This window comes from Halyomorpha halys, unplaced genomic scaffold (genome assembly GCF_000696795.3).
Source record: "Halyomorpha halys isolate HHAL.00 unplaced genomic scaffold, Hhal_1.1 Scaffold241.1, whole genome shotgun sequence".
Taxonomy (NCBI): Eukaryota; Metazoa; Arthropoda; class Insecta; order Hemiptera; family Pentatomidae; genus Halyomorpha; species Halyomorpha halys.
Window position 1 is genome coordinate 83,176 of NW_027105010.1, and position 22,127 is coordinate 105,302.

Consider the following 22,127-nt stretch of genomic DNA (forward strand, 5'->3'; position numbering starts at 1 on the left):
TTATTATTTTTGTTTTGTTTCACAGGTTCTGATAGCTAGCATAATGTGTTCCTATTCTAAAGAAGACTGGGAAGCGTTGTCTAGTAAAGCTGAAAAAGCTGGCGCTGATGCCTTAGAATTGAATTTATCATGCCCTCATGGCATGGGAGAATCTGGAATGGGATTAGCATGTGGCCAAGTAATAAAACTGTGTTTGTATTTTATTTTATTCAAATACCTTATACAGACTTGGTATATATAATTTAAGAAGATTTTTAAAATATTATTTTTCACATTTATTCTATTTACTAATCATGATTTTCGAATCTACTATTGCTATGTTAAGATGGAAGAAATGAAAAATTAAAAATTGGAAAGCCAGGACATTAGTGATGTTAAAATACCTCTCTCTATGTATGTAAAATGTCTATATATGTCTGCAATTTGCTCATGTATGGTCCTAGCTGGCAAGAACCACACTCAAACACAACTTGTAATGAAACGTGACTCCAGAAGCCATCTGCATGGATTAAAAGTCATGAGAAAGATTCCAAAGATGGGAATGTGAGTTCCATCTGAACTGGAAGAAAGACAGCAGAAAAACGGAAAAATTACTAATGAAATGCCTAATGAAAAAGTCATTTCTCTATCGAATTGTGACTGGTGCTTTTGAGAATCATTTGAGTAAAAGGTCATGATCAACTCCAGGCAAACCATCGACTTCGATTGCTAAGTCAAATCACCGTAGACGAAAGAAAATGATTTTTGTGTGGTTGGACTAGAAGAGTTTGAGCTGCTAAAACTTGGTGAAATCAGTAATACTGAAGGCTAACAATGACAAATGATCAATTTAAATAAAGCATTCCGTTAAAATCGACATAATATAATAAAAAGCAACCCAAAGCGAGTTTTATTCATAATAAACGACTGCCATCTCAGCAAAACCAGTTAAGGAAACGATTGAGGAGTTTCTGTTGGAAATTCTTTCGCATGGAGCTTACTCGCAAGACTTAGCTTCATCAGATACTTGCTTGCCTCGATGGGACAGATACTTGTGCCCAACAAGTAGCGCTGCCCAAGCGCTTCTCACCTCGTGAAAATGACTCAATGACTAGTTAGCTTCAAAAGAGGAACAATGTTTTTGGAGTGACATGAACAAATTGTTGAAGAGATGGGAAAAATGTATTCGCTAGCTATACATTTTTTCCATCTCTCTGACGACTATGAGGAAATATACTACAAATTCCTATAAGAAATTTCGCCAAAGAAAGGGAATATTTTTGTCATGTTACCATTTTCCCCCTTCTAGCCTGTATTTTAGGGAATATGGGTGTTTGTACCTGCGGAATGTTATGTCTGCTTAACAAACCACTATTAAAAGTAAAAAATATTTCATCACTAATTATCCACTCTTTTACTCCACCTCCATCTAGCGGCCTCCATAGCACAGGTAACTTCTCTTCTTCTGACCGCCCAAAAAGTAAATTAATTATTTTTTAGTATGTCGTTATGAGAGAAAGAAATACTTTATTCATTCATGCTGTGCAAATCCGTGACTGGACAAATATAAGTTACATATTTTTACATAGATAACATTTTTTTTTTCCTTCCTTCCACGCTTTTCTTTTACTTTTCTTTCACAATTACTACCAGTCTACAAACTAACTACAAGTTTTTCGATTTATTCCTTTTCTTTTTCTTTCCCTTCCATTCCACAACCCCTATTTCATTTGATCAACAAATTCCCCTATATAACAAATATTAAAATAACAAATAAGATATGCGATGCATGCATGGCATCCCACTTCTGGATAAACTCCCGTACTCATTAATTTCCATGCATGTGGTGGTGTATGATTCCCAGGGAGTCAAGTATTATGTTTTCTGTCAACCTAGCCACGTCCTGGACATCGACTCCGAGCTCCTCCATAAAGAACCTAGTTGGGCTGGGAATCATTCCACGGGCTCCGAACCAGAGGCCTCTCACGTTGAAGTCTCGTTCTCCGAAGCCCTCACGGAACTTCTCCTTGAGGAAAGGGATACATTTATCGTAGATTTCGTTCTTTTCCCTACCTTATTGGCCTGGTCAAGGTCGTTATTTTCATATCTTACGGTGGGATACAGAATGATTGCCGACTTCCCCTTCTTAGTGAACCAACAATATCCGCATATCTTGTGGATCCATCCGTATCTACGCAGTAGACCTCGCCAAAGCAGGCAAAATCTCTTTCTTTTAGGAGCTTCATTAACTCGTATTTGACTCTATGATGTCGGCGTGATATGAGGAGGGAGTTGTTGGGGCATTTCCCCACACAGGAGTGCTGGTGTTTCCGGCTCTCTGTTGCATTTGCGACAGAGGGACCCAACTTCTCTATCCTGTCCGCTGACACCTGGGATTCCACGTAGAGGTGCATAATTTATATTCGATTTCAGAGCCCGTAAGTATTTGTTTATCGTATATAAACTTATTTGCTCTCGGGGTCTACTCCAATGCCCTGCCACCTGCAGTTAGCCCATTCCTCGAACGCATTTTCACGTAGCGCCTGTCGTAGAGCTTTCACACTCCGATGCCCCTGATCAACGCCCAATCTATCGGCACATTCAGCGATCTCAGCTGAACAATAGAAAATGGACTGGAACAGAGCATCGGGTACATTTGACAGCCGCTGAGCAATGGACCAGTGTTGTAGGGGAGCCTCCCATTGGCAGCGGATCAAGCCTAGACCTCGCTACCTCCTTGGAGCATACAACATCGCCGTTGAGGTGTTCGCAGTGAGCCCTATAATGGCTTTAACACTTCTGCGAATCATTGTGTTGATGTCATCCAGGATTTCAGGACGTAGCTTTGTGGGGGGAGCAGTCTGGAGAGGGTATGTAAGACCCGGGAACACGTACTGGTTGACAATGTTGACCTTCTGCTCGGGCCTAAGCAAGCACAAGGTGACAAGCCTATCCAAATTCATATTCAACTTTGTCACCGAATCCTCGTTGAACTGTAGCTCTCCCGAGAATGTGCATCCTAAATATTTTATGTATATAGGGAGATGGTCAGGGTTGCGGTCAATAGGGAAACAAAAATAGTTTAAAACTATTTATTTTCCAACGTTTCGCCCAACTTTGCAGGGCTGTCCAAATAAATAAGTTGAACATCAATGTCTGTTCAACTTATTTATTTGGACAGCCCTGATGAAGCCCTGCAAAGTGGGGTGAAACGTTGGAAAATAAATAGTTTTAAACTATTTTTGTTTCACTATTGACCGCAACCCTGACCATCTCCCTATATATCTATTTTTACGGTCAACTATACATAAATATATAAATATTTTATGGTATCTCCTTCTTTCATTGTTAGGATGCTATCTCCGTTCTCGAGGGAGAGCTTCGCCGATTCCAGCTCTTCCTTATTTATGACGATGCCCACACTCTTTTGAGGATTCAATGCCAAGCCGATTTCTTTGAGCGTCCTCTGTACGCTATCAATAACTCTTTCCGCAGCAACCTTGTCACACCCTGGTCATCCGCGAACCCTGTGAGGACCACACTACCTTGGTCACTAGTGAGCTTATATCCTATTTACTTACAAAGTTTTGCTCATACAGGTCGCGGTATAGATGGTCTATGGCCAGGTTGAATAGCGAAGACGGCAAGGGGCCGCCTTGAGGAACTCCACGCTTTACATTTAGCTTGTTGAGTGGACACCTACATTTATTTTGATGTTGTTCGTAGTAAGGAGAGCCGAAATCACATATAATAATGTAATATACTACATTAATGACATGATTATACCTTAATGTTACTGGGCCCCATAAATGTAAACATTATATTTTAAGCAAAACCATTTTCAAAAGGATTCTTGTTCTCTAAAACTGCTTCTCATCCTCCATAACGGTTTAATTGTCTCTCAATAAAAATAGCTAAAAGAACAAAATTTGATTGTGAAAAGAGTTTGAATGTCACAGAGATTTAAAAGATTTATTCATTAATATAGGGAAATATTTTTGTTGGTAATATCAATGTCACTTGTTACTTAAACTAGATCAATAAATTTGATTAAATTTACCTTAAATTTATTTATACTATTCACCATGATCGATAAGTACAGTTTTATGAAATGTAGTTAGATTTTCTTTTAAATTTGGTTCTCACTCATCTACATATAAAAAAAATTATGATTTCATGGATAATGTTGTTTTTTTTTAATGCATGTATTTTCCATTTGTTACAGGATCCTATACTAGTAGAACAAATATCCAAATGGGTGAAGGCAACTGTTAAAATTCCAGTTTTTATAAAACTAACTCCAAATATTACCGATATTTTAGCATTAGCGAAGGCAGCAGACCGAGGTATGGTTTTAATATTCATTTAATCAGTAGGAAAGGAAGTCCCTAAATATTGCTCTTTCTGTAGTTCATAAAACTCTATTTAGTCATCAAGATACTGAAAAAATTATTATTATTTTTTTTTTAGAGATTCTCAGAGTACTTTGTCCCACTCTTTTCTTGAGTTCCTCAAGAGAACCTAATTATTTCTCACATGTTTTACCATTGTACTCCAGACAAATTCTTTTGTTTTGAGCTCAAGAATTCTTGGTGAAAAACTGATCACACTAATTTCTCCTACATTATAATTCTCAATCATTACTTAAGCAGATAGTGAAGGCTGGCATAGAGTTCTCATAAAGTACCAAAAGATCATCCACAATAAATGACTCAATTGGTATCATATGTTCTTGAACCATATCTGAAACCATTTATAGAGCCTCTATCAGCAATGTGTAATTTTATACATGCCTCAGTACAAATATCATCCATCATCAGGGAAGCCCTCCATGGTAACTCACTCTATAAAATACATTGTGCAATGAATATCTTTCAGCTGATCTTTTTCACACTTTCACCCTTCCATGAGAAGTACATAAAGTGAATCGCGACTTGTGTATGAATAATACACAAGACCAAGCTACAATTATCCAATCAGTGTGTTTCCAGGCAAACTGAAGTTGTTGAACTTCATGTGCCTTTGTGAGAAGTAGACCCGTAGAGGTTTTCTGGCATTCATACCAACTTTATAGTCTCCTTTTAACTCTATTATCAATTCTAGAATAATCATAGAATCAATATTAGAAAAATAAAGATACCTCTGACTCCTTAAATTAAAATTCTAACTTTACTGGCAATAGAGAACCAACCTCTTATTGCAATTGAATAAATCAGTCATTATGTCCTATTATCAAGCATGGCCAACCTGACATATCCATGTTGATTGCTGGTCTCTGTAAAGTTTTACTGTTCTGGTGACCATTGACAGGTTAATGCTAGAATAATTCTCTCTCAATGTTATTTAACAAAAAAATTCACCATTGCCTCTGATAAATGTTGCTAATGTTTTGTTTATTCAGGTTGAAAAAATAAAAACTACCTTTTAAAACATACACTAAAGAGAGAATTAATTACTCAATGGAAAACATGAAATTAACTGAGAGAATTAACATTTTTTTAAAATAAAAATAAAAAAGTGTTAACTCATACCAAACTAATCTGGAAATATGGCATACTTTTAGAAACTGAATTCAAGCCAGGATTTTTATTTTAATATCTTGAAAATTATTTAGGAGGTGCTGATGGAGTGACAGCTATTAACACAGTTTCTGGACTCATGGAGATTCAAGGTAGTGGAGCACCATGGCCTCATGTAGGAAGCAGTAAACAAACAACATATGGGGGAGTGTCTGGAAATGCAGTGAGACCACTTGGCTTGAGGGCTGTCTCTGCCATTACTAAAGCATGTCCTCGTCTGGCAGTGTTTGGCTCAGGAGGAATTGATAGTGCTGACACGGCTTATCAATATTTTTGCTGTGGAGCTTCTGCTGTACAAGTATGTTTCATATTTTACTTTTACATATATAATTTCATTTAAAATAAAAAGGCTAAATAAGAAAAATTAATCAGAATGCAGTTTTGTTGTTACATGAATGAGGATGAAATAGTTACGATATTATTGAGAACAGTTATAAATACTAACCATGTTTAGTAGAGTTGGGTAGAAAACTGTCAGATCTTGGAGGTACGAGGAGTGGGGATTTAATGAACTTAAACAGAAAAGGTATAAGAGAAGGTAAAAACTAACTGTGATTTATAAAAATACAAAGTCCTGAACCCCTGACCTTTCATGGGTTGTAGCAGTTTATATCAAGTTAATAAATGAAAAATAAGCTCTATCCCTACATGAAAACTAATTGCTAAATAAACCCTATATTAAGCTAACTGCTATTAAATATAAACTCATATGCTTAACATACCATTTGTGAATTGAATAACCCATATAAAAAATATAACTAAACAGGTGTATAAGCAATGTTGCCATATCACAAAATAAAATAGCGATTCTGAAGATGTAATTATAATTTGAGAAGGCGGAAGATGTTTAAATATGATGTTGAGTTTATAATATCTCTTCGTCAACTTCATAGTTGTTCGCTAGGGCTTTAGGGCATAAAACCCAATAATCATCAACGCCCATCAACTTTATAGTTTACTAGATTATCATTTTCTAACTAGTATACTTTTTTCAAGAAATGGCACAACGGCGAGGAGAGTAATATTACCAAAATCAAACGAGTTGTTATTAATCCAATCAAATTACACAAGAAAAAGGGGTTGTGCATGCAAAACGTTAAGTAACTTTTTTTAAAAATATGTTGTGGGGATCTATATCGATAGTAAGAAACCAAATTTGCAGCTTTGAAAAACTTTTGCAATGGACAAAACAGCCAAGAAAAAAAGAAAATTTTTTTTTCAGTTGTTTCAAAATAATTGCACAACTATGCACCTTAAAGAAAACCTAGTCATGTTCTTTTAAAAAGAAATTAAAATTTTCTAATATTTGAGATCACAATTAACTCTTAAAGTCATTACTTTCTAAGATACGATTCTTAAAAAAGTAACAATTATTGAAAAAAAAAATTTTAATCATATCTTATTTTATGAAATATCTTCAAAACGCTGGCAAAATAAATAATTTTTTGTTTATTTACTGACCACACCCCATGAACATCTTCTCCACTTCAAAACTATTCATTCTATAAGAACAGGCATACAGAATGAACTTGAAGTAAATTTAATTAACTTTCATTTCATTCTATAAGATAATGTTTAGGATCAATGGTTCTCTTAAAAGTGGCGGATAACCAAAAACATTAAAAAGTGGATTTTGAGAGAAATAAAAAAAAAAGAAAAGAAAATTACTTAAGTCCTAACAAAAAAGGCAAAACAAATGCCCACAACCCAAAGAAATTATTCAGCACCCAAGACTTTTTTATACTTAAGTATAAAATTATACTTTCTGTTCTCTGTAATGTGGCTGTTCACCTGAATCATTGTGCTGTAGAGATTCTCCACTGTACTTATTAATAAAATTAAATTTAACTACCGTTGGGTAAGATAAAGTAAATATGCTTAAAATGGATATTTTCAGATATGCAGTGCAGTGCAAAACCAAGATTTCACCCTTATTGAGGATTATATAACAGGATTAAAAGCAATATTGTACCTAAGAAATGAATTTCAAAACTGGAATGGTCAATCACCACCAACTATCATCAATCAGAAAGGAAAGCCAGTTATTTCAATTAATAATATAAATGAGGTAAATCTGTTGTAATTAAAAGCTCACTTCATAAATAAAATATTTATAATAATTATCCTGTTAAATTACTAACAAGATTATAAACTTATGGTTTACACCAGTGATTTTCAACCTTTTTTTTTTTTTTTTTAATTTTATGGCCCTCTTACAATAAGATAAATTACCATAGCACATTCTGTATCCTGTAAAATGTTACTAATTCTTCAGTTCAAATGGTCAAATATAATATATAAATATATGGACAAATAATATAAATATTTGGACTGTAACACTACATTCACTACAGAATTGATAAAAAAATAATTTCCATTTCAGGAGGGAATTATCAGGCCTAAAATATGCCATTACCTAGGCAGTAGTGGCACACTTTAGGAACCTCGTGGCACTTAAAAGTGCCACAGCATTTGGTTGAGTATCATTGATTTATAACATTCCATGCATATAAAAATGATTTTTTAAATTTAGTAATGAATAAAAAAAAAAAAAAGATTTTTTATTTTGTTTTCATATCATTAATTTAGAGATCTAAAATTATGTGCAGTCACACATGATAGTTTATGCCAAAATTTAGATAACATGTTTAATAAGTTCTGTAAATTTGATTATTTAGTTATTATTATCTTGTAACTTTTGTATGCTGAGGTTATTAGGCATAGTTTAAAATTTTAGGTTTATTTTTATTAACAGGGTCTTCCATTCTTTGGAAAGTACAAGAAGATTCGAGAAAAAGAAATTGAAAAAATAAAAAAGGAAAATATAAGTACTGGTCATATAGAAAAGAGGGTTCTAATAAATCCTGAGAAAGTAGTTACTTTGAAGGAGTTAATAGGTTCTTCTCTGCCAAATATAACAACCTATAAGGAACTAAATAACAAGGAACAAGTTGTAGCCTTAATAAATGATGTATGTATACCAATTGCCTCTATGAATTATCATTAAATAATTAAACAATAGTATTGTGCACACATATGCTAAGTTTAAATTTGTTATATTATTAAAATGTGTTTATTTAAAAAAGGGATCCATACTACAATTAAAAAACATATATAGAGAATGGAAAAAATCCATCTGTCAAATTTTGTAATATTTATACATGTTTTTTCTTTAAGGATATGTGCATTAACTGTGGAAAATGTTATATGGCATGTAATGACTCAGGATACCAAGCAATAACTTTTGATAAAGAAAACCATATACCACATGTAACTGATGACTGTACGGGATGTTGCTTATGCCTTTCCGTATGCCCTATAATTGATTGTATAACGTAAGTATGAGATAATGTTTATAGCTGAGTAATAGTATAGGTATAGAACAAAATAAAATTATCTTTGAAATATAACCATTCTTCAGTCATGAATATCTTAACTTATTGAAGTAAAAATATTTTAACTTAATTAAGACTAAATAATTACACTTGAAGAATTTTAATTTAAGTTAAGTATTATATCAATCCCTTTAATAAAGTTTTTTTTATCATATACTCTGCACCATGAGGATGCCTTCATGTTTGGGTCAAACTAATGACTTGTATAATAAAAACCTTAGAATTTGGTTTTATGTGACCAATAGATTTCCTGATAATCTATAATACAAATATACTTAATAAAGTCAACTATCTGTCATCTTTAAAATATAATGTATAAGGGATCTTAAAATATGCGTTTTTATTAAAAACTATGATTCTCAATATTTTAGGAGCACATTAACCTTTAATTTTAATCTCTTGTTTTTGTAATGTATATTCTTGTTTTTATCTAATATAAAATATGCTGTTCATGTGAAATTCAAAGCTGTCCAGGTGTTACAATTTTTTGATGGAGAGTGCATTTAATTTACTAGGTCTTGTTTTTTTTTGTATAATATTGAAACACTAATTTAATGCATATATCTTAGTTTTTGATATAGACTCAATGTTCTCATTTGGTACCGATATTTATTTTAAGGATGGTGGAGAGAAAAGTACCTCATATTGTCAACAGAGGAATAAATGTAGCCTGAGAAGATCAAAGAAGATATTTTTTCCTTTATTTGAAGAATTAACTAATTGGTGATGGAATTTGATATAATTTTCTACTGAAAAACATCAGAAAATATTTTTAACACATTTTATTGAATGTAAAATAATAATTAAAAGTGTGTAAATTATCAACTGTTAATAATAATTGTTTATCTCTAAATAAAATTTTTATAAACCTAATTCTAAGATATTTAAACCTACTACCTATATTCAATTAACTATTTTAAGGTTGAAAATAAAATATGTTTGAGTTGAGTGAACATATTTTGAATAAAAAGTTTCCTTTTCTTAATTTTAATCGTCTGAATGCATCAGAATGATAGCACATTCATATAAATTAATTATTCTTTTAAACTTTATATATCAAAAGTAATTTTCATTTCACTATAACCATTCATTTTCACATATAAGCGATTGATGTAGCATTAGTTGATCAACGACTAAACTACTGAACAAAAGTAATATATTTCTCTTCAATGACTCTAGGAATCTGTCTATTATTCTTTCTGTTTCATCTGAGAAATACTTTTCTGATTGAATTTAATTTGTGTACTGACCTATTACACATCAACCCATATCTTAAAACTCCAATGCAATCAATCAAAGAAATGAGTTTCAATCATCACATTGATAAAAAAATTATGTACCAACTTATTCAGCACTAATTATTTTCTGTTGTTCATGAAGTAGGATTAAGCCATTTTTCAATATCTTTGAATACAGGAACTGAATGGTTTCTCAATGATAAAGTTAAGAACTATAAAAAAGTAAATCAGCAGATAATTTTGTTTTATTGATTTAATTCAATATTTAAGAGTGGTGCAATACTTTTTCACAGCATTTTGTTATATCCATAATACAATATATCATAAAACATTTAAGCTTCACATTCTTTGTTGAAAAAGGCTTATTCAAGAACATACCACAGAACCCACCCAAAATATAGAAATACTATTCATAAGAAAATTCATGATACTATTTTTTGAACTAATATATGATCATAATATAAATTATTTATTTTAAAAGTATTCATTAATATTATATTTAAAATCCATTTTTATTTCTTAATCATTCCACTCAATATGTTTCAATTATTTACCATGAAGAAAAATTAGCATTCAATAAATCAAATAAGACAGTAGAAAAAAAAACAAATTAAAAAATTAAAATAATATATTGGTATTCATATTTAGAAGATATGTATACATATATATCACATTAAATATGAAGAACCTATTTTACAATCAGTTCTTCTAACTAATTCATGTACAAATATTTACATTCTTATAACTAAAAGTCATCAAAGAAAATACTTTGGAATTAAAATATTAAGTGAAATAAGATACAATGGAATTATATCATCATAAATTACAAGCCACAATAAATTAATTAATACTTGAATGAAATCTCTAAATGCTCAGCGAATAGCATTTAATTATAATACAAAATACTATTTTGTTCTTTTTCGCTTCATTCTCTAGAACTAATGGCTATAATATTTCCAAAACAATTATACTTTAAAAGTGTTTAAAATTGAAAAAAATATATTTAAACACATATAAAAAATAATAAATACTATGAGATCAGATCAAACATAAAATTATAACAAATAAAATTTGAAAATAAAGTAAAAACATCAATGATCTAGCATTTAACTAAAACATTTAAACAATATTACTTTTATTTCACCACTCATCAACATCATTGGTTGGTGTACCATAGCTAAAATGGTACTGGTAACGCTGGAACACTGAAAACAAAGCAAAAAAAAAATCATTAATAATGATAGCAAACATATATTGTATTTTAAATTAAATATAATAATAATAATTAAAAATATATATACAAATCTCTGAGAGATAGATTAGTTAGATAGATAGAGAGAGGAAGGGAGAGAGAGAAAAATCAAGGCGTATAATACACTTTGTAGGAAAATATGCAGCATATTTCAAATCTCGGCTGCCAGTAAATTTTATTTATTTTTAGTGAATGCTGTTGCAATCATTATTTTTTGATCTATGGAGATTTACCTACGCACGTGTGGCCAATGTGGCCCTGGTCTCGAGCAAGAATAAAAAAAAGGTTAAAGCAGCAGAAAATTTTGTCTAACAGGTGCCGATGAAATAAGAATATAAAGAGAACTAATACAGTTTTCAGATAAGGTATAATTCTATTAATAAGATGGAGGGAGAAGATAAACCTACAAGACTGAGCTTCTTGATAATACAGGGGATCTTGTAGTCAATGTTTGCTCATTACCACACCACATCTGCCTTCAGGTCAGTAAAATCAGACTGTGTAGGGACTACTAGTGGATATAAATGTTGGAACGCAGGGACAAGGGAAGCGGCCATAGGATGCAGAAGTGACCGCGACAGCGAAACTTCCAACAGTCACTCAGATAAGCCAATATAATCTATGAGACCACCTAAGTTTTGTTCTTAAACAATATAAGCAAAATGATTACTAAACTAATACATTAACCCCAGTTGCCCCTTCAGGGAATTAATATTAGAAATATTTGCCTAAAGGAGGCAATGGAAACCAGATCAGATCTCTTTCTGGATGTCTTTAGTTCCTGCTTGCGTGAGGGGTCCTTTCCCTCACCATGGAAAAGGCAACGCCTAGTTTTGATCCCATGCTCTCCCAAAGAGCAAAGGAAGGCCATCAGAACTTTCAGCCTATTGACCGATTTGCCTGTTGGATACAGCAGGGAAGGCTCTGGAGGTCATTGCAAATAGGCTACAAGATTTCACAGAAGGAGTGACATGCCTCTCCAGGAATCAATTTGGCTTCCGGAAAGCGAGATCCACAGTAGATGCTATCACGTTGGTGGTGGAAAAGGCCAGGAATGCTATAGCAGGGAAGAGATGGAGAAGAGGCGCAAAATGCTATGTGCTATTGTCACGATGGATATAAGGAATGCCTTTAACACAGCAAGATGGAGCTGCATCCTGGATGCCCTACTGGTAATGAACGTCCCTGAATACCTCAGGAGTATCATTCATGACTATTTCAAGGATAGGACCTTGATATGTTTGACAGAGGACGGCTCGAGAAGGTTTAAGGTGACTGGTGGTGTACCCCAGGGCTCGGTGCTGGGACCTCTGTTGTGGAATGCGATGTACGACAGAGTCCTTAGGCTTAGTCTACCAGAGGGTTCCGAAATAGTGGGCTTTGCTGATGATATCGTGGTGGTCGTCGAAGCAAAGTATAAAGAAGAGCTCATTCTAAAGACCAACCATTGTCGCTACGGTTCGAGATTGGCTAGAATCTGTAGGGCTGCAACTAGCAGACAGTAAGACAGAGGCCCTTCTTGTCAGTAGCAGGAAAGTGAGGGAAGCCATAACCTTGAGAGTGGGTAGGCAAGAGATCCAGTCCAAGCCTTCTTTGAGTTATCTCGGGGTAAGAATTGATGATAGACTCTGGTTCAGAGAGCATATCCAGCAGGTGAGTGATAAAGCAGCTAGAGTAACCACCGCACTGTCATGTTTAATGCCCAACATAGGCGGACTCAGGAACAGCCGTATCAGGTTATTGATATTCTATGTGGTCCCATCCATTTTGCTCTACGCAGCTGCGATATGGTAGAATGTATTGGGTACTGAGGCCTACAGAAGACCGATGGTGTCAGTGTATCGTAGGTGTGCACTAAGAGTGATCAGTGCGTTTTGTACAGTCTCATACGGAGCTGCTTGCGTGGTGGCCAGGATGCCACCGATTGAGCTGATCGCAGATGAGAGGAGCCGCTCTTATAATAGTGCTGACTATAGACGAATGTATGACCAAGAGACGAATTAAGAAAGGAGACTATAAGAAAATGGCAACGTCGCTGGAATATGGCATTCAGTGGAAGATGGACACACAGGCTGGTGCCCAACATCGAGGCCTGGGTGAATAGGAACCAGGGGGAGGTAGATTATTATATCACCCAGTTTATCACAGGGCATGGTTGCTTCCGAGCCTACCAGTATAGGTTTGAGCTCGATGAGACTGGAGAATGTCCATTGTGCCCAGGAACGGAAGAGAGTGGAGAACACGTTATAGCACATAATAGCACAATATTATGCTGCTAAACCAAGATTATTGGATGGCAGGCCAGCGATTTGCTGCACTGATGATGCAGAAGTTAAGAAATGAGGAGAGATAGGCGAACCAGGAGATAGCCTAAAACAATGAGGCGGCACACAGCCAATCACCCCCATGATGTAATGCCTAACAGCGGTCCCGTGGAGGGTGAGAAACAGGTGTAGGGCGGTGGTTTTAGTGGATAAGAATCCCACACATGGATAGGTACGGGCCTATCCGTGTCTTTTGAAGATTTTCACCGACCCTCATAAAATTTTTTTTAAAAAACACACACACATTGTGACAATGGAAAAAACTGGGAATCGAGCATTGATTAAGAACTTTGTAAAGAAAGGTATGAAACTTAAGGAAATTCATGCCGACTTTCAGAACACACTAGCAGAATCCCTCGTTCATATTCAACTGTTGTCAAGTGAACCAGCGAGTTTAAATTTGGTTAGGAGAGCTTAGATGATGATCCGTGTAGTGGATGGCCAAAAAGTGCTATGACCCCAGAGTTTATTGCAAAAGTGCATAAAAAGGTCATAGAGGATCATTGACTGAAAGTGCGTGAGTGTGATGTCATCTGAACAGGTATAACACATCTTAACCGAAGAATTGGGAATGAAAAAATTATCCGCAAGATAAGTGCCATGGCTCTTGACATTGGACCATAAACGCAAGATTGCACCCAAAGAAGATAATGCTTTCTGTATAGTAGGATTTCAAGGGTGTGATTTTTTATGAGCTGTTGCCACAAGGTGTATCAATCGATTCCACTCTATGCTGCTCACAATTAACAAAATTGGATGAATTGATTTAAAGAAAACGCCCAGAACTGGGAAATTGAAAGTTGTCGTCTTCCATCATGACAATTCTAGGCCTAAAACTTCGTTAGTCACCCGCAATAAATTGTTAGCCCTTGGATGTGATCTTTTGCCCCACCCTCCCTATTCACCGGACCTTGCTCCTAGTGACTACCACTTATTCTGGTATCTACAAAATTCCTTAACTGGAAAATGGTTTGAAAATGAACAGGGTGCCAGGAAGCACCTTGATCACTTTTTCACTAATAAACCACAGACATTCTATGAAAATGGGATAATTCAGCTGTTGAAGAGATGGGGTAAGGTAATCGAAAATAATGGACATTACATTGTAAATTAAAATAAATATATAAAATATACTTTGTTTTCTTTCAACCAAAAAAACTGGAAGGACTTATTTGCCAACCCTATATAAGTATAGGGTAACCCTATATAAGTCCTATACTTAAAATAAGTCCCACACTTCCATTAATGTTGCATAGAAATTTTAGACATACAGTCAAACAATTTCGATAATAAAAAATAATTATAAACATGACTACCTAACCAAATGAATAAAAAGGTACTTGCTAGGACTTAGACCAGAGAATGTTGATAGCTTTAGAGTAGGTAAGGGGAGGAGCTAATTAAGATAGAAGAAACAAGACACCAAACAGATTTGTCAAAGAATCAGATGGAAGTACTATTACATCCTTCTATAGACTATTAACATGAAGAATAAGATTAAAAAATTAGATAAGATAATAAAATAGATAAACATGACACACACACTATAACAAAGACAGTTACAATATAAATAATTTCACACTCTGAAATTCTAAAGGCTGACAGATATGATAAAGAAGAACAAATACAATACGTACTCAACCATCGATTAATAATACTACTATACATGGAGACAAAGACTTTTTGATACTCAAAAATAAATCTAAATATACATTAATGACACAATAAGTCAGAAAATGAAAGGACTTCAAGGCAAGGTTAAATTGGAATATTTAGAATGGGTTAAGAGACATAATTAGAGAGAGAAAAATAAAATTTGCAAAGCATTAATAAAATGGGCAAAGATAGGATTAGTAAGCAGTATATCATTCGGCCACAGGATCAAATCTCAGCTCCTACTTCCTAGTATAGCTAATCTATACAAGAAGTTAGACTAATACCCTACCAAGTGTAAACCAAGTGATAAAATGTAATGACAGTTAAATTTTTCAGGCAGACTTCAACAAATTAACTGTCCAAAGATGGGTGATTTAGGGAAACACTTACCATATTTCATTTTGTTTTTGTTTTAGTTTCACTTAACAAAGGATCTGATATTTACTACACAATTTTTTACCACACATGCATATGAATCTCAATTTCAATTTCTTTATTTGTTGTTTTTAAATTATGTAATTTGTTTTATTTAATTTTTTTTTAGGCAGGGAGAGTGAGTCTGAAGTTAGAATTTTTACCTCAGGAATGTTTAGTTAGCTTTTGTTAACTTAACATAAAGTTATACAATAGATACTAACAACAATAGTAAACATAACTTACATAATGAAATACAGAAGATCACTTACCTGCAGCGATATTTTTTAAGAGTTCTTTTATGATATTCGAAATTACTAAGTAGCATGGATAATGATGTTATTAATTCAGACTGAGGAAAATCCTTTTCTTTAGCTTCTGCTATCAATCTTTTCAGTGTATCAGCATCTATATAAGTACAAACAAATAAAAAAATACTCATGAACCTATGCATCAATTTTATCAATAAATATTAATAATAATAATAATAATAATAATATAATATATATCACAAAAAAAATATCTGTACACCATAGTTGGAAAAAAGTTCTAACATCAGAAATCATTTATTAAAACAACATATAATAAAAAAGAAAATGCTGGAATTCATATTAACAAAAACATTATTCATAACAAAAATTATCTATAACAATTTTTTTATTTATTCATTGAAATTACAATCAAGCTCTATGAGCTTATTAGTTCTAAAACACTAAGATTATAAAAAAAGAAATATACATAATATTGTTTTCTTCTACTTCAATCGGCGGACAACCCATTACTGGGTCCTGGCCTCCTCAAATAGCTTCAACCAGTTTAATCTGTTAAGTGCAGATGCACTCCAATTCTTCACTCCGAGCAGGGTCCTTGAATCTTCTTCAACACCATTCAACCATCGAAGCTTTGGGCGGCCTCTTGGCCGTGTCCCATTGAGTGGTTTATTTGTAATCTCATCAGTCCCCATCCTTGCCACATGGCCTGCCCAGCACAGCCATCCAATTCTCACAATTTTTCCATCATCAGGCTCACCGATTAACAAGTACACTTTCCTGTTCGTCGGTCACACATTACCACACAAGCTTGTAGGGCTTTTGTCATTGCAGACTTCTTACTAGGGTATTAACATTGAGGAGATGAATGGCCTAAGCATTGTTGTCCTTTTGATGTTACTGAGTGATTTTTTTTATTTCTTCTTCAACAGTAGGTATTTTAAGATCTTGGTACAATCATAATTTCTGATGTACCAGGGTTCAATGACTATTCCCCTAAGCACTTTATTTTGAAATTTTTCTATGATTTGTCTGTTGTTGTCCCTCATGCATCCCCACAGTTAGATTCCATAAGTCAAAATAGGTTTTAGGGCCTGTTTGTAAATGACAAGCTTGTTATAGACTAATAGATTTGATTTTCTGCTTAATAGCCAATACATTTTTTGGTATACCAAATTTAGCAGTACTACTTTTTTTTTACATGCTCTTTCTATCTCATGTCATCCTGAGGTATTGGGCCTGATTTGAATAGCAGATCACTTTGATATTAACTAATCAGTAGATTTTCTTTTTTTAAAACTCAACATGCACTGACTTAGATTAATTCAATTTAATTTTCCATATGGCTATTTGAATGTCCATCTCTGTATATTGGGTATTGGATTTAATAATAAGTTTTCTAGTTATCATTTCCCACAGATAGAACTTCTAATAACACAAAATAAATGGAAAGGACATTGTCCGAAACACAAATGTGAGTGAATACGGCTAACACATATTTTACTCAAAATAATAGACTGCAATTTCAAAACTGAATAGAAAAATACTTATTTCCTATGTAGACCATTCTCAAAAAATTGTTAAATAAAAAAAAAAAATTCAACAATTGAATGGCCAAATAGTGCTTCTATAAAAATTTGCAATAATCTTTAGATGGTTTTGAATGGAATAAAACCATCAGCAGCTTATCATGATCATTATTTAATCAATTAAAAAATACTACAATAATAAACAGCAATCTCGAAATTGAATAGAAAAGTGCTTATTTTTTATATGGACCATTCCAAAGAACAGATAAAATTAGAGAATTTTTTTTTCAACAATTGAATGTTCACATAATGCTTCTTAAAAAATCTGCAATAATTTGTAGTTGGTTTTTGAATGGAATAAAACCCTCAGTAGCTCATTATGATTATTATTTATTCAATTAAAAAATATTATAGTTTTTCTTTGAAAATTGCAATGACTTCAACATGACTTTTTGAATCTACAGAAAACTTAGAAGTACTTTATGGTCATTTAAACCTTACGAAATATCACAAACTAGACAAACAAAAACAAATTAGAACCAAAGATAAAAAAAGAACATGTGAAGTGGTGTTTTTTTTATTTGAAACTACTTTTTCTGGCTTATAAATGCATACAATAAAAAAAATCTTAAAAAATTATTTGAGTATAAGCGAATGAGGGAATCATATCTAATAAAAATACCAGCCACCTAACAGTGCTTGGTTTACATGGTGAAGACCATGTGACAACTGAATTATTCAATTCAAAAATAAGTAACAAACATGGAAAACAGCAGGAAAAATAAGCAATTAGTATAGAACTTTTATCAACTCTATCACCAAAATACCACCAGAATTTAGGAATTACATAAAATCTTTAGACAGTAGAATGTGAATGGTAATTTTAAATTGATTAAGACAATAGTTCAAATGTTTGTAAAAATACTTTCTCAATCAAGATACTTATTGAGACATGCTCCAACAAGTGTCACATTCAGCTTTGGACATTGTGAGGGAATTAAAATTTGGGGCTTTAGAAATTAAAAAAAAAAACAATATAATAAAAATGGTACATTATAGATATAATGTACACATTATATACGACCGCTGAGATAATACAGGAACCCGCTCCTCTTAATCCAGAAGGAGCGGCTGCTCTATCAACTCAGTGTAAAAGTTCGGATGTTGTAGTAGTGCCAATTGGTGACTGGATGGGACCCTGTTGCACGTTCCGGAGTTGCTCCTCTGAGGCTACTGGACTCCACTCAAGGGAGCAAGCTTTTTCAGCATGGTGGGGTTGAGAGCTGGAATGGCTGCATACCTACTCCAACACCATTCAAGAAACATTATAGAACTTTTCAAAAACACAATGGATGATTTAAAAGAAGAGCAGCCGAAAGTGCCAGTTGCAATGGAAGTAGATGGGGAGCAGTCTTCCCAGACCGAAAACACTGAAGAAGACATAAGCTGTGAAGAGGGGAGTGAGTTGGCTGCTAAGCCCAGGCTTCCCAGAGGAGAGCAAGCCGCCCATCTCAAGAGTGGGCCTTCTCCAAGTCCGTGCTAAAAGACAGAGACCAGTGGACTCCCCACCTGCCGACAGGCCAAGAAGAGGGTTAAATCTATTGGAGAGTCCAACAGGAGCACCAGTGACCCTGTCGCTGGACCTTCTACTCTGCAGGAAGGAAACCCAAGACTTACAAAGAAGTGGCGCAGAGAGCTCTCCAGGTAGTCATTATGGGGAGCAAAAAGGGTGCCTCCATTACACAGGAGGAAACCCTACTTATTCGAAGGCTCCACATCTCTGAGATTGAGATGAGGATGAATGAGCCACATCCTAGGAGGAGACCACTGGTGTTCGACAACTCCAGACTCCAGGCGGATCCAGGTTGGTTTCTCCTCACATGTTCTAATGAGACGAGAGACTGGCTTCTTGAATGGGTACCTCTCACAGACCAAAGGTTGTGTCCGTCCAGGCTCCATGGCCCACTAAAATTGTTATTGGGTTGGGAGCCGAGGTGATCGAACCCGGCAGATTGGTCCAGTTTCTTGAGACCCAGAACGAGGACCTGGTAAGAACTGATCAGTGGCAGTTTGTGGGTGCGGAAGGCGATCCAGACCACCTTAGAGCAATATTCAAGGTCCCTAGTAACATGATCGCCTAGTTGGAAGCTAATGACTGGCAGCAGAGATACCAGTTGGTTCGACTGACCGTATGGAGGGCGCCGGTCTATTTAACAAAGGGCAGCCACCTCCCTCAGGAGGAGCAAAGGAAGGGTAAGCGCCAGTAGGTGCTAGCCTTTCCTATATTCCTCCTTATCTGCCACATCAATGATCAAGGTGAGACAAATTAATATTCAACACAATAAGTCAGCTACTGCAGAATTAGCCAAGTCACTTTCGGCGGTCAAATCGACCCTCGTACTAATCCAAGAACCTTAATGTTATAGAGGGACTATTAGAGGATTAGGGGGTATAGGCGGAAGGATAATCCGAGGACTTGCATCTGGGTCTCCAAGGACCTTCAGGTGCTGCCTCTCTCTCAGTTTAATACCTAAGACACCACGACCATGGTACTAAACATCAAGGTTGGTATTAATAAGATTAAATTGTTAGTAGGATCTGTTTATGTCCCTCATAGCTTAGATCCACCCTACCAATACTTAGAAAAACTTCTCCGGTACGCTAGGGAGGTAGATTTACCACTCTTAATTGGCAGAGATATTAATGCTCACCACCTATTGTGGGGAAGCACAGATACCAATGAGCGAGGCGAAGTCTTGCTGGGATTTTTAGCCTCAACAGCCTTAGAAATACTTAACAGAGGGGGCGAAGCAACCTTTGTTACAAGAGCTTGGGACGAGGTTTTCGATATTATGCTGGCCTCAAGCAGGATTAAAAGCCTTTGTAAAGACTGGAGGGTAACCTCAGACATAACACTATCTGACCATAGGTTGATCTCATTTAAGATTATAGCTGAGAAACCTCTACTCACAATGAAGAGCAACCCGAGAAATACAGACTGGGGTCTCTTCAGCGAGGCTGGAAGGCGACTCACCCTAAGCGGTAGAAAGACTTTCCAGATCACAGCTAGACATTGAATCTAGCCTACTTGAAAGAATGGTTATATCAGCCTACCAGGAGGCTTGTCCATTGAAAAGGGAGCCTAGTAAAAAAGTCAGATGGTGGTCAATCGAATTGACTAAACTACAAAAAAACACAAGAAAAGCCTATAATAAAGCTTATAAAACAAAGTTAGAGACGGACTGAAATGTATACCGGGCTGCCTCCAATAAGTATAAAAGAGAATTAAGAAGACATAAATGAGATAGCTGGCGCAAGTTCAGCAGCAACATAGAAACCACGCCGGAAGCCTCTCGTTTAATGAAGTTTTAGGAAGCAATGGTCAACAGCCACTAGGTGCATTAAGGAAACTAGATAGGAAGTGGGCCTCTAGCTTAGAGGAAACTTTGTCCCATTTAATGGACACACACTTTCCAGGTTGCCAGCACAGAACAGTAGACAACCCTCCAAACATGAAGTCCTTCAGAGAGGCTAATGAGGAGGAGTGGGTATTAGCCATTAAGTGGGCAGAGGTAGAGCTCAAACTTATAAGGCCCCAGGAACAGACGTATTCTCCCATATATGCTCAAGGAAGGCCTTAATATCCTAATCCCCAAGATTAAGGCTCTTCTTACAGCCTCTCTAGCTTTAGGATATATACCAGAGACTTGGAGGAAATCACTAATAGCTTTCATTCCTAAGATTGGGAAGGAGGGCTATAGTGTCGCTAAAGCGTATCGACCCATTAGTTTATCCTGCTTCCTATTTAAGATCCTGTAGAAGTTGGTGGCAGTTTTCCTTACAAGCAAGGTGCTACCAACCAACCCCCTTCATCCAAGACAGCACACATATCTCCAGGGAAAATCAACTGAGACTGCACTCCACTCCTCGGTAGGAAGGATTGAAAAGGCCTTATTATATAAGGAGTCCGCTCTAGGACTCTTTTTCGATGTAGAAGGGGCATTCGATAAAACAAGGCCTGAGGCAGTCAGTAAAGCCTTATTAGACAATTCTGCCCCGAATGCAATTATCAGATGGGTCAGATTTGTTCTTAATAATATAATTATTGTAGTTTCGGAAGATGGTACTAGACTACAGGCACTGGCAGTAACTGGATGCTCTCAAGGGAGTTACATCTCACCGTTGCTATGGTGCCTAGTTATATGAACAGCTTATTGAGAAGACTTGAGGATGCTAGGATATTCGCGCAAGCTTTTGCTGACGATGGAGTGATCCTCATTAGAGGAAATTTCGTGAGTACTATCATGGAACTTATGCAAGTCACATGTAACGTAGTACAGACACAGTGTACTGAAATGAAGCTTTCAGGAAACCCATCAAAGACAGAGTTGATTCTATTTACCAGTAGGCGGAAATTGGGCATATTTCAAACCCCTATTTTTTTTGGCAATCGACTTAAATTAAGCCAAAAGGTCAAATACCTCGGAATTAG

The 22,127-nt window shown here is 35.2% G+C and overlaps 2 protein-coding genes across 3 annotated transcripts in view; one reads left to right on the forward strand and one right to left on the reverse strand.

Annotated features, from left to right (window-relative positions):
- su(r) (dihydropyrimidine dehydrogenase su(r)) overlaps positions 1-9,826 on the forward strand; it is a gene marked incomplete in the record, with an annotated part of 48,723 nt that extends 38,897 nt beyond the window's left edge. Inside the window, 7 exon segments of the mRNA XM_067047253.1 lie at positions 26-178; positions 4,205-4,325; positions 5,594-5,856; positions 7,456-7,626; positions 8,314-8,529; positions 8,736-8,893; positions 9,573-9,826. Of these exon segments, the coding sequence (XP_066903354.1) occupies positions 26-178; positions 4,205-4,325; positions 5,594-5,856; positions 7,456-7,626; positions 8,314-8,529; positions 8,736-8,893; positions 9,573-9,627 (1,137 nt within the window).
- A 1,012-nt stretch (positions 9,827-10,838) lies between these two features.
- The window catches only part of LOC106680082 (lysine-specific demethylase 5), a 64,095-nt gene continuing 52,806 nt past the window's right edge, over positions 10,839-22,127 (reverse strand). The window contains exons 15-16 of one of the 2 annotated variants that reach the window (XM_067047262.1): positions 16,110-16,245; positions 10,839-11,396 (exon numbers count right to left, since the gene is read on the reverse strand). In XM_067047262.1, coding sequence (XP_066903363.1) covers positions 11,369-11,396; positions 16,110-16,245 — 164 coding nt within the window. In that variant the 3' untranslated portion in view covers positions 10,839-11,368. The remainder of the gene's footprint in view (positions 11,397-16,109; positions 16,246-22,127) is intronic. The other variant, XM_067047258.1, reaches the window with a different exon arrangement.